Source organism: Nothoprocta perdicaria, unplaced genomic scaffold (genome assembly GCF_003342845.1).
Source record: "Nothoprocta perdicaria isolate Ctin4 unplaced genomic scaffold, notPer1 scaffold_232, whole genome shotgun sequence".
NCBI classification, from domain to species: Eukaryota; Metazoa; Chordata; class Aves; order Tinamiformes; family Tinamidae; genus Nothoprocta; species Nothoprocta perdicaria.
The window spans coordinates 757,597-770,516 of record NW_020455458.1 but is presented as its reverse complement, the minus strand read 5'-3'; the positions used below and the strand labels follow the sequence as shown (position 1 = coordinate 770,516).

At 36.3% G+C, this 12,920-nt stretch overlaps 1 protein-coding gene across 12 annotated transcripts in view; it reads right to left on the bottom strand.

The window, feature by feature from the left end:
* The window catches only part of DLG1 (discs large MAGUK scaffold protein 1), a 122,042-nt gene that overhangs the window by 16,250 nt on the left and 92,872 nt on the right, over nucleotides 1–12,920 (bottom strand). For all 12 annotated transcript variants that reach the window (XM_026039515.1, XM_026039516.1, XM_026039517.1 and 9 more), the window contains 3 exons: nucleotides 9,251–9,365; nucleotides 3,423–3,599; nucleotides 2,773–2,842 (listed from right to left, as the gene is read on the bottom strand). In XM_026039515.1, coding sequence (XP_025895300.1) covers nucleotides 2,773–2,842; nucleotides 3,423–3,599; nucleotides 9,251–9,365 — 362 coding nt within the window. The remainder of the gene's footprint in view (nucleotides 1–2,772; nucleotides 2,843–3,422; nucleotides 3,600–9,250; nucleotides 9,366–12,920) is intronic.

Sequence of the window (12,920 nt, the reverse complement as noted above, 5' to 3'; positions counted from 1 at the left end):
GAAATGGCCACAACGCAACACCCTGGTTGCATCCTACTAGAGTTCTAACTTCCTTCTGGCCATTGGTTTTAGTAGAGATTTGCATGGAGTCACTGGATCCTGGAAAATACTCAGTGAGACTTTTACCACCACTGTTCAAAAATTTTACTTAAAATTACCAAGGTACAATGGGAGCTCAAGGGGCGATGACACTACTGAGCTCTGGAAACAGCAGTACTGAGTTAAATAGGAAACCCATAAAGCCTTTAACTGGCTCCTATCTGTGTTTCACTACATTTGGCACTCTACTGAAAGAACTGATGAAAGAAGTTTTAAAACTGACATATAGCCCCCCCAAAAAAAGAAGTGTCAAGCCAGGAATTACGACTGACTTAGGCAAGGTTTAAGGGTTTGGCCTTCTTGTGCCTCTACCTGACATCAACATATCATTGCAACTGATTTCTCATGCTCATAAACCTCMTAGTAATGTGCAGAATAAAGGCAACAAGGAAGTATGTCTAAAGGAGAAGATTTTTGCTGAGGATACTGAAAAGCCCTGTAATGTGAATTTCAATAGGTGAATGTCTTGCATCTGTATAATTGTCCCATAAATACAAGTACCTCAGTTCAGGCAAAAGAATAGAGGTGACAAGTGCAACAAAATTGAAATGGCAATTTAACTGAAGTGGCAAGTTTCTGCAATTTGGGAAACTAAAATAAAAGGAAGGAACTGCCAATTTATTGTATTTCATAAAACATAAACAGATTTATCTTAGTTTTGAAAATAGTTTGTAACACTAATTCTTCATTTTTGATTTTCTCTATAGTGAAACTTACTGAAATAACAGTTTTATATACTCCATGTATAATGTCACAGTCAGTTCCACTGGAAAAAGTGAGAAATTAGGAGAAATATTGTACCGACTTTGAATAMAAGATTAGCCAAAGGATTACTTATAAAAGATACTAGGATTATAACAAGATAAAGAGAACTGTTTATTAGCTGAAAATGCATACTAATGGTACTGAATTTTTCATTAGACCACTGCAAATCACCAAAAGGCATCACAAGCAAGAATACATTAAAACAGAAGCAGTACAGAAGGGAGCTAAATGTGCATAAGAAATGAAAAGCAAGAAAAAGAGATGGCCATCCAACTTCCTAAGTATTATTTGAAGTGAAGGAAAAAAGGATTTTAATTATATATAGAGTTATATTTTTATGTTTAATAAAGAAATTTTGAAGAATTGTTCACAGTTATTATTTTATATTGTCCATGAAGTATAATCACATGCCATGGAACAGAGAGAGTCCATGAAAATATTTGCCAGACAACTTATGGGGGAAAACATCATCACAACAAAAACAGGAAGAATACTTTAGAGAAGAAATGATAATGTTAAAACATTTACAGCTGAAGCAAAAGACTGTGAACAGCATTAAGCGTGTTGGCAAAATGAAGCGTTACTGAGAACAAGGAACTGCAGTTGTATATCAATGGCAAGCGTAGTTGCTTTTCCACTCCATATTCCATGCATTTTTGGTGCTATGTTAGTACACAACAACTGTGTACTAACACTGCTATTGTCAATAGGCTACTCCAAATAAATTTTAACTGTTCACAGTTCATCAGTGGACAAGATATCAAAATTTGCATTTATGCTTCAAAGGGCATTAAAACATTTCATTGATTATTTAATGTCATCAAAATAATCTTAGATATTTAAAGCATTTTCCTATATGTGACTTTCACCTACTGGGCATGCCAGGTAACACGTGAGTTTACCACTGTAAAACAAGTAATTTTTAAAATGCGAAAAGGTTACATCCCATAAAATAAAAACCGAATTCAAATATGTACATGACCAGCTTAAGAATTATCATATCAGTTGATAGAGGTATTTTTTGCAGTATGAAAATCTGAATGTACTAGTACATAAAAAAACCAAAAAGTCATTCAAAGGAATCGTAAAGGCAATACTGCAACTGCACTAAGAAAAGTCACTGGAGGTACTGGTTTCCCTTTCAGCGCATATTTATATAAGAATACTTAAAAATTTATTAAGTTATTAAATTGAAACCTTTACAATATGAGAAGACGAGTGCAAATACGAATCTAAGCATCTTTAATAAAGTATATCAAGATTAAAAATTGAAGTTTTAAAACTTGATCTGTATAAAGTTGTGATTTTAAAATTTATGAAATTAATATGACTAAGCTAGGCAACAAAACGGAATCTCTAAAATTTACAGTAGTTACTAATGTTACAGCATCAGCACTACTGGAAAAGTATCTATTTAAAAAATAGATTCCTCAAGAGCTGAAAGTATATCTTAAAAATTGGGCTATTTTACCATTATAAAATTGCTGTAACTTAGGTTACAGACATTTCCAGTGCCATAGAAGTCATCCTACTCCCTTCTCTTTACCAGTGACCCATCATAAATACTGGGACAGGCTTTCTGAATCATGCAGTAAACTGGACTACAAAGTTAATATTAAAAATCAAAATTTTAACTCAGATTTGTTTTGGAATGGGTTCTTTTTCACCTGAGCTGGTTACTTTATATGATCTGGGCACAGTCCTATCAGTACCTGTCTGAACACAGAAGAGGGGTGGAGAAGAGGACACAGTATCCTCTCTTCTCCTTAAAGGGGGCAAAAAAGAAACAAATCCCACAATGTGGTAGAATTTAATTTTAGCACTAAAATTGAAATTGAGCCTCCACATAAACCATGAAAAATGTTACTATAAACAGCAGCAAATGTAGTAAGCACTTCATCAACTCACCCCTTTATCTCCTCTTGTCTTGGAATTGAATTTCACTGTCTTTAACCGGGCTCGTTCTTTTTTCTCAACTCTACCAGAAAAGGATAACAGTTTAATTAGCGAAATTCCACCTTGAATATCAGACTGAATCTTGAACTAATAGAAGACAACAAGAACTCATCGCTAACTTCAACAAGAATTTTTGCTTTATTTTCTACTATTAGCTCTTCTTAGGGCTACCTCAAGCAACATCCGGGTCAGTAAACTTAAAAATATCAGCTGGCAATTAATGCATTCCAGCCATTCATAGTTGGGGGGTATTATCCTGATCACTAAAGTAATTGTGGTGTAAGTTACAGGTGTGTAAAAGGAAATGTCACTGGGATGGTCTGTATTCATAAGCTTTGCTTGCCCCCTAGAAGCTCAGATTAGGTACATTTGAGAGCAGGTTTGCACTCCTCTCCTAAGAGGACATACGGTGCTAAGAGGGAAGAAAGCCTCAAGTTCTTGAGGCTGGACTCAGGCAACAAGATCACACTGGTAGGATTTATAGTGCTATTTTAAATTAGATTTTTATCAAGCTATCAGGATAAACGAAAAAAAAGGTTCAATGCTGCAATCAAAAATTTAATAGTAAACATCTCAAAGTCAATATAAGTATCATTACGTACCTGCGTTTGCTTGGGATCACTCCAATTTCATCACTTTCGCCATCTGGAGTTACCTGCCGCGCCTGCCACCATTCATCATCAGAAGCATTAATGACATGGAGAATATCGCCAAATTTAAAGTTCAGTCCTTGACTCGGAAGGCCACTGTCTTTAGTCTTGTCATAATCAAAGAGAGCTCTATATTGAAAAAAAAAAAAAAAAGAAATAAAAATAAAACAACAGGAATATAATAGAGATGTATCAACTACAGAAAATTGGAAGTAAGCTGTGCTGTTTAAAAGTGGCCATATCATTTGGACTGTTGCTTAAGACAAATACTGAATACGCTCTCTCTTTATATATAATATATATTTATATACATATTTTAATATATTTATGCATAATATATAGAGTTACAACCACAGAGGATTTTATAATATACATATATAAATACATATACACACAAACAACATATGTTTTAACAAAGAGAAGAACAGAGTTGGCAAAGAGCAAAAGTTTCATATTTTGCAGAAAGTCAACAGGAATAGATACCTTCTGCAATTCAATGTGTACTTTGCATAAGGAAAATCACATATTTCCTGAGGAAGACAGCAGGAGACCAGTAAAGTATTTTAAGTATATTCTATTGTCAGAAGTTCCACAGCATTTGTCAGTTCATATCAATGATAAGTTAGAATTATTTTAGTTTAAAAAAAGACATGATCTAAGCACAGCCTAGACCCTATGGTACAAAAAGGCAACTAGATGTGCAGTCTTTTGGAACAYTTTCTACCATTTCTTAGAGAAAGTTAATTTTTTAAGGTCAGATTCCATTTCCAAATAATGGACACTAGCAGTACCTGAGCACCAAATGTCTGGCTACACTTTTAGCACCGTTTCTTTTGCTAGCAAGGCTGGTTTCTGCAGTTTCCACATCAGCCACAGCCACATTCCTTCAGCCTTCTACTGCTTCCTTTTTAGTTATGAGAGCACAACCGCCTGGAAAGGCACATGGTAAGGCATACTGGGGAACTAATGGGAGTTAAAACTACTTCTTTTCTCTTTGCTGGGTTATTTTAAATCTGGATCAGTTCCCTGAAGAGGTCTACAGCACATTTGTCTCAGCACAACAGAGAGTTTAGTGACGATGTGGAATGAGCAATGACAGGAATCCTTTTTTAACCAAACCTTGCAACCACAAGAGATGCTCCTAAAACTATACCTTATACAGGAGTCTAATTTTATCTTTGAAACTAGTACAGTAACAGATTTTGAAGTGAGAAGCTCCTGACACAGGCCAAAAAACTTCCATAACTCATTATTTCACTGGGGAGCTTTGGCAATAACCCACTTTCTGCATTTTGAGACTTGACACCAAGCCCACCATAAGTTTAGGGAAGTTGGGTCAATAGATCATTATGCTATGATTAAAATGATAAAAACGGTGTCTTCCTTGTCTGAGTTTTTTTAATTTCTTCTTCCAAACCACTAGGCCTAGGTGCCTTTTTCTCCTACACATTCAAACCCTCAGAATTTCTTTTACACATATAACTGTGCAAGCCTAGATTGTTTGCATCAAGCTCCATTTTAGATTTGTGAATTTTTTTTTTTGCCTTTTCTGAAGCACTGAACGTATTCTTTTAGATTGAGGCTTATTTGTTCCAAACTGATGATAATTACATGCTTACACTGAGATAATTGAACATTTTCAGTTCAATCAATTCATCTGTCCATAGAAGCACACAGTCTACTGCAGAATCAGAGCTGGCCGCGATACCATGTCTTTTGGGGGTCACAAGAAGTCTCAAAAGTTCTTCACTGCATTTTCATTTTAATGAATTACTTTAATGCATTCAAAAACTAATTATTTCCTGAGTTTTTCTGTTAGCATTCAAGCAATGATTTCTCCCAGCACTGCTTTTAAGATTAGTTTCGATATAGACTTGTAAGAACACTGCTCTGTGCCAAAAAACATTCCTCCGCCTGCTTACTGCATGAGAAGATAAGGAAATTATACAAGAGCAAAATGTCAGAAGGACACAAAAGGATAAAATGCACTTAATCTTAAAAATATATTCTCTTTCAACTAGATAAAGAGTTGCACAGTTAGGTTTTGCATAATGAAAGGCAGTTTCATCAAAAACATTTGCTGTGTCGAAGTCATTGCAAGAAAAATCATTTTAATGAGGGGGAAAAAGTGAAAACATAAATATGAATTAATGACAAAATTATGCAGCTAAAAATTAGARAAAAAACAGAAACTGGCAACAATCAGACAAATCAGCCAAATGACAAACAATTAACAAAAAATTTTTTTCCATTCCAACTGTTTAYGTACAGATGGCTTTTCCCATATGCCTGAGAAGTCATCAAATGGGAACTAATTTCACACCCCAGACTACATAATTATCTGCACGAAAGTATTTAACACACCTGTTGTTTATCAACTCCTATATGGAGACATATTACAGGACAATAACACTACATACACCTTTATTTCATCTAAGTTACAAACAAATTTATTTAAAAGCCTGACACTTCTGATTAACATTGCTTTGGATCTTCTTCTACCATATTCACCCTATCATTTATTTCTATTTAAGTTAAATGAGAAGTCCTATAATTATTTCAGGTAAAGCATACAATCATTTCCTTTGATTTCACCCTTTTATTACTCAGCAGCAAAACTGCACAAGAGGTAAGCAGATGCCTCCAGTTGTAAGCCTACAGAAAACAAAGTTAATTTAGATGAACAAACTTGATGAACGTCTAGGCTTTTAATGACTGTATGTTAACACTGTTAAATTTTCCAAAATACTTTTTTACCTGTTCATGTTCTCTACTTTTAATACCACAGATTATTGCTTAAGTGTTTTTGAAGCAATTATTATTTTAAAGTATTCATGCTGAACAAAAGARCATGATTCCTGTAACAGCAGGAATATCCCTAGGACATATTTTGTGAAACATAATATTACCATTCCAGCAAGAAGCAGATGAACTTATAAAGAAGTTTCTCTTCCTGTTTTTTTGGGGGAAGATGTTTCAGACTAGATGTTTGAAGCATCAGAACTATGCAGAGATGCACAACCTTATACCTCCTGCACATGAGTGCACATTTCAGGCACACTGGCAATAATAGTCCTTATTTTTCAATGGACCTAGTTAGAATTTCCTAATGATTTCAGAATGGTGAAGTTCCTTCCACTTGGAGATATCATCACCTTCTATTCTCATTCAAGCAGAAATCAGCATCATGATTTAAATTTGTACTGTGTCATGCTGATTACAAGAATGTAGAGCTAAACATAATTTCCATATCTGAATAATAAACACATTGCACAGATTGTGATTTGACACAGAAGAGGAGGTAAAATRTGGGAAAATAAATGCCTAAGAATACATCATCAAAAATCTTGATATACCTTGACTAATTCTCACTTTTTCATATTTGCTCTATGAATTTGCAGGAAAAAGAGTTCAGATGCAAGAAGGGAAACATCCAAAGAGAAAATGTCTCTTGAAGGGGACTTCAAGATCAAAAGAACTATAAAATTACAATCGTAAGGACAGTAACAGTGTATCTTAATTAGTCAATGGAGAGACAGAATTACAGTATTTATATTGTCSTCTAAGGGTATTTGTTATATTGATATTTATCATATATTGAGATCTATACAATTAAGAAGAAAAATCTGTCGTTTGATTTTAAATCATCTCTTCAGTGCAATACAATTGCCTTTCCCCTAACACTAGCTAACACATTCAAAAAATAGTTTATAAGGAGATTAATTCATAAAGGCACCATGCTTCACCTATGGAGACTCAGTGGGGCACCTGATTTTGTTTGCTGTTGCTACCATGATTTTTAGAAATCACCATAGATTATTGCACAGAAGGTGAATATTTTGTTTAACTGGTTTTCCATAGTTGCAGGTGACTGTCTATAAACATTTTACAAYTGGACTAACCACTTAAAATTCAATCCAGCATCATGTTATGTAACTTAAACCCTTTAAGGCACATCTAAAAGCATGCAGTACAGAAAAAGGGTATCTGTAGTTACTAAAATTGGCTAAATTCAAGATACAAAATGACCATACCCAAGAGGCTCAGCAGACCCATGCTGGGTCTAGGTTCTTCGCCTACCGGTCGCTGGCAGCCCTCCTCMCGGTACAGTGACGAGGGCAGAAGCCCTGGCAGCACCTTCCCAAAGCGGGAAGGACGTTGTCCCTAAGCACGTCACCTCAGCACTCAGTGGCACTGCAGCAGTACATATGTTTAACACCTACTAAATGTTCAAATTGCTTACGGAGCTTTGCGGCACAGTGCCCCTCACTGGCAGTATCTACCTGGTGACTGGTGCTTACCTCAAAGCTACAACCTGACCTAAATCAAAGAAATCTAAATTTATATGGTATAGAGGGAGCCAGAAATATCCCAGGAAAGATGAAGCAATATTGTGGCAGCCCTCCAACAGGGCGTACATCAGTTTAGCATCCTTTCTAATAATGGCATGGGGAGTAAAAGCAGCTCCTTTGCACCCTGGGCTGTCCCTCCTGCACAGGGCACCTTGCTTGCACGCTGCACAGCGACACCTTATACATCGTTAATCCGGCTCACGTTTTTGATTCATTTCTCTGGAGAGCCAGGAGACAGGAGCTGTTCCGGGTAGCGCTCGCAACAGGAGGAAGCAAGAGCATCTGAGCCCAAGATTTCAGCAGGGGAGCCCAACAGGGAGGTCCTGCAAGTTCCTCAGTCCCTGCAGAGCCAGCCCTGCTGAGGTGCCACCTCCCTGCTAGCCCAGCCCAGCCTCCCCCAGGAGCTGCCCCTCTCCCAGCCCTGGGGTGAGCAGGCTCAGGGAACTCAACCAGGAGCAAACAACTCGCTACTGCTGGGTGCGCTGAACACTGTCCTTAGTGGTGTTTGCCTCAATTTACATTGTATAAATGATAGTTTAAACAAAAARTCATTTTATACTCTTTTAAATATAACCAGTCAATAGAAATGATAGTTACAAAAATATATATATATATTTTTGTTCTTATATGAACATATTAACAACACTGACTCAGAATAGTAACTCCAAAAAAATGTTTTTTAAAAAGGCAGTCTTTTTACCCGCACTTCAAATGCCATGCATTATTAGCACATGAGAAGTGACACAGGATTTTAGTTGCATATTAATGAGCTGCATCAGGCCATGAATTTCTGGTGAACCTCTTCTTTAATTGCTTCACRCTTTTTTATAGTTCCACTCTCTTCTGGCCTCACTTAAGCTTAATTCTATATGAATAAATTAATGAGGAATATTTATATTAAAGGCTTTGCTTTTTCCAATGCAATTGCCCTCTTGGTTGTCAAGGAAATTAYACCATAAGAAAACATTATCAGCTGTAGAAATGGTATTTGTTAATGCAAGCTGGAAATGCAACTATATCAAGTTGAAGTAAAGGGATATTATAAAAGTAGACTGATGAACTGAACAAAGGTTAGGATATGAAAAAACTAAAAAGACAAACCGACATAAGCAAGTTAGTAAAACTTCATTCAGTCTGACTTTAAAATAAATATATAAAAAATAGGCTTTTTTATTACTAAGAGAGGATAAAAAGCAGACAATAGCATAGCATTTCAAAGTTCATACAGTGCTCTCAAGAGATACTACTTCTTTTTCCAGCTTTATTACATAAATCATAAACCAAATCAAGCCTAATTTTTACCATATATCCACCATAATTAATATATTCCCAAATTTAAGTTCAGTAAGCGTTTAAAAACTCAAGTACAGAAACATGCAGTCTATCAGAAAGCAGACAAACACATATCATGGCCAAGAGGATGACTACCTGACATAAAGCGATCTCTTCTGGCTGGTTCGCAATGATCCTGACCCGGAACTAATGCTACTGTTCATCATTTGCTCCCGTAAATCATGTATTTTAGCTTCAAAACGACTGTATTCTGTAAGAAGGAGAAACACTGAAATTAATTTCTAGATTTCTGATTGATTTCTTGCAATTGATTGCTTGAATTTCAGCAACTATAGCATTCACACAAATGTTGAACATCTAAGAAAATAAGCATTTATTACTGTTGTAATTCAAGAAAGGCTTTCAAACAACAATGTTTTTCTTAAGGACTTTTGTAATTATAAAAAAACCTAAGTCCTTACATTTACCAACATTAACTGAAATAGAATTTGAAAGAACTTGGAAGAAACAAAGCAAAAACACAGCAAGATATCCATTAAGGACTTCACATTTTTCAATATACAGTTGACAGTGACTATTTTTCACAATTAAAACAATTTAGCTTACAATCATCACTTTCAAAGTAACAAAAAGACTGATGTAGACACATTTTAACTCATTACAAAAGAAAACAGCAGAACATATTTGAAATACGCTTATCACAAAGAATTATGTACTTTATATGTAAAAAGTGGGAGTTAAGGGCTGAAAAACAGCRCTAAATAGAAATTTTGGACTTTAATCAGACACAGAATTTAATGCTACCAGGTGGGAAATAGGCAAAATATTTTTTTGAATAATATCCTCAATGGATCTTAAAAAAGGATCAAAAGCATAGAATTCTGGCATGAGTCTCAACCCATCTGTAAAAGGCATTAGACACTCAAACTCCCTTTACATGCTTACGTACGGCGCTAATCCTGGCAAAACGGATTGTGTTCTTAAGCAGCACTGCACACTAACAAAACTAAGCTAAAGGCAWTTGACTTTAGGTACAAAGACAGGCAGTAAAAGAGTAAGAGCTTCTTCAGGAAAAACATTTCCTGAAGGCAGGTACTTACATGCTGTCAGCATAACATAGGAACTCAAAACAAGTAAATTTTTCCTTCTGTTGACTAGTTTAGACTTCAGGATCAACAGATCCACATCTCAGAGCTTTCTAAAGAAATGCTCTACAGCCACCACCTTCTCGAGGAGCCCACGTGACACGAGATTATAACGAGTGAACACGGGCAGAGCTTGGGTGTGAGCAACAAGCAGCTGCTCAACGGGATCCGTTCACGCCGTCCTTTCTGCTGCACCCTCACTCTTTGTGGGCACTGACTTTAACTCCAGAAATGCAAGGCTGAAAGAGGGCTTTAAACTACAAAAACCTCAAGGAAATTTCTGTTAACTTTCCTTTAACACTCGTAATCAATATGACAAACGTGGTGCTTTAATACCATGAATGATTGATCATGGCACATTCTGTAGCATTTTATCCCCACAAACTCAGACAATGACTACCAGGATTTGTAGATTAGCCAGAGAGGGGAAAAAGAAACACAATATTACATACATTATAGATGAGCATGTCATGGACTAGTTTCTGGCATACCATTTCATTCATCAACTATAAAGCTGATGTCCTAGCAGTAACAGTTATAACTAAGCCTATTCAGACTATGACAATAGGGAGTTCCTTCTGTTGTCCTGACTTGGGTCCTTYAATATTGAAAGCTAGTGGTTTTTAAGACATTACACCTTAGTTTTTCGAAATACTGTCAAATGCCTTTGTACAAATGAAGTCCAGATAAAATAATTTACATCATCACTAATACAGACAGATGTAGGTGAGGGGAAAAAAGCTTCCACCACTATTCATACTCTCACCAGCAGCAGCAGAACTCAAGATGACAGAACGGTTCCCAAAGAGGTAAGTGGGAAAACAATGATCTTTAGAAGACAACATCCTCCAGAGGAAGGGCCCAGAGGCAGAGGGAATAGATCTATTCTGGCCCTGCTCCTGCAGCACCACATGGCCTCAGGCAAGACACTTCATTTGTACTTCACTGTGGTTCTCCTCCTTCCACAGCAGCTGGTCTTAATTACTCAGATGATAAATCCTCAGAGAGCCATCCCCTTTGTATGAAAATAATCTGACCAACATTTCAGAGAGCACTTGCATACCTCCAGTTAATTTGTACAAATGTGTATGTTCATATTATAATCCTGCTTAACAGCTGTTACCTCCCTTTCACAGCTGAAAGTTGTGTAACAATGACTGAAAGGAAAGCAATTTCATCTTCAGGTGACAACAAAGCTATTTGCTTATCAGGAAACACACATGAAAATATCATCTTCATACAGGAAAAGGTTAAACAATACAAAAAGTTTTCATAAAGTTTAAACAAGTGAGAAAAAAAGACCCTTCTCTTTAGTCTCTTTCTCCAAACAAGAGGCACCCACACTGGAGAAGGGCTAAAAGCCTAAGGTTAAGCACAAGGAACCCCTAAGGTAAAGGAGAAAGTGCCAGTCCTTATGATTAGCCTGAATGCTGCCTGGAAGGAGGTCTTCTAAGCATGATCACCCTAACCATGGTCAATGGTACCTACTGTGGGTAGGATGGACCTTTATTAATTTTCAACTTATAAATTCCCTAGCAGTAATTCAGTGTACCACAAGCTAAATCTTTAATTTCTGACATACTAATACTTTCTGACTAAAACATAATTTGYCTCCAAAGCCTTAACTTTTTCTTATCAAACAGAAGTTGCATCACAGAAAAATAAAAAAAAACTGATTCTGCAGTAATTTTTTCCTTCATTTCTCATTAGCCTCACTTCATTTTCCTCTCTATTAGCAGAACCATAACAATTCTATTCTTTAAAAGCTTTTATATGTAAATAACATGTCACATCAACACTGCTAATCTTCATCTTTCTTTGCCCAGTATCACTCAGAAGACACAGACAAGTTTGCACTTAAGACCTCCAGGCACCTTTGCTGTTGATTTACATGGTTACACTGCTCTGTTCACTAAAGAAGTTATTGTCAAAACAAAACAGCTTATCAGGAGCTGGAGGTGGCTGTATATTCAAAAGTTATTCGGTTCATGAGGAAGTTCTCAGACTGGCTGCCAGAAAAGCTGTGTTGTGTGAATGTGAACATAACTGTCACAGTAAAGAATTGCATTTCACTTGAGAAATGATCTTTTAAGTCTTTCACTTTTTTTTTTTTTTCTTAAGTGCTAAGTTCTAAGCATCCTACAAGAATGGCAGTGTGGATTCTAACATACAAGGGGTTTTTTTCAGTGTGAAATAAAAGTAAGGATGGAAAACATTAGGTAATCCAAGCATTTTCTTGTGCTACCGCCTGTTCACGTTCTAAAATATCTGCAGTTCCTCGCACCAACTGTCAGAAAAGACTGTAAGTTTCAGTTAAAGTCGTCTCATCTTGGAAGAATCAGATTTCCTCCAATACAGTGAGTAAAACAGCATATACAGTGGAAACTAGTGCTCAGTACTGCTCAGTTCTACTTCATTGTACGCTGCAAGTTGCTGCTGTCACAGCTTTCTAGAATAACTCAATTTCTCTCATCAGACCTCCTGGGAAATAAGTGATGAATAAGAGACAGGGGCATCTATAGCACGAAGGAGGAGAGCACTTTCTACAGAGAGGCTCCTGACACAGCAGAAAAACCARAAGAAACTAACGGGCTACAACTTAGAAGGTTCTAATATTCAAGAACAAAGAGTACCAAGAAGTGCCATGTTTAGAAGCTTAA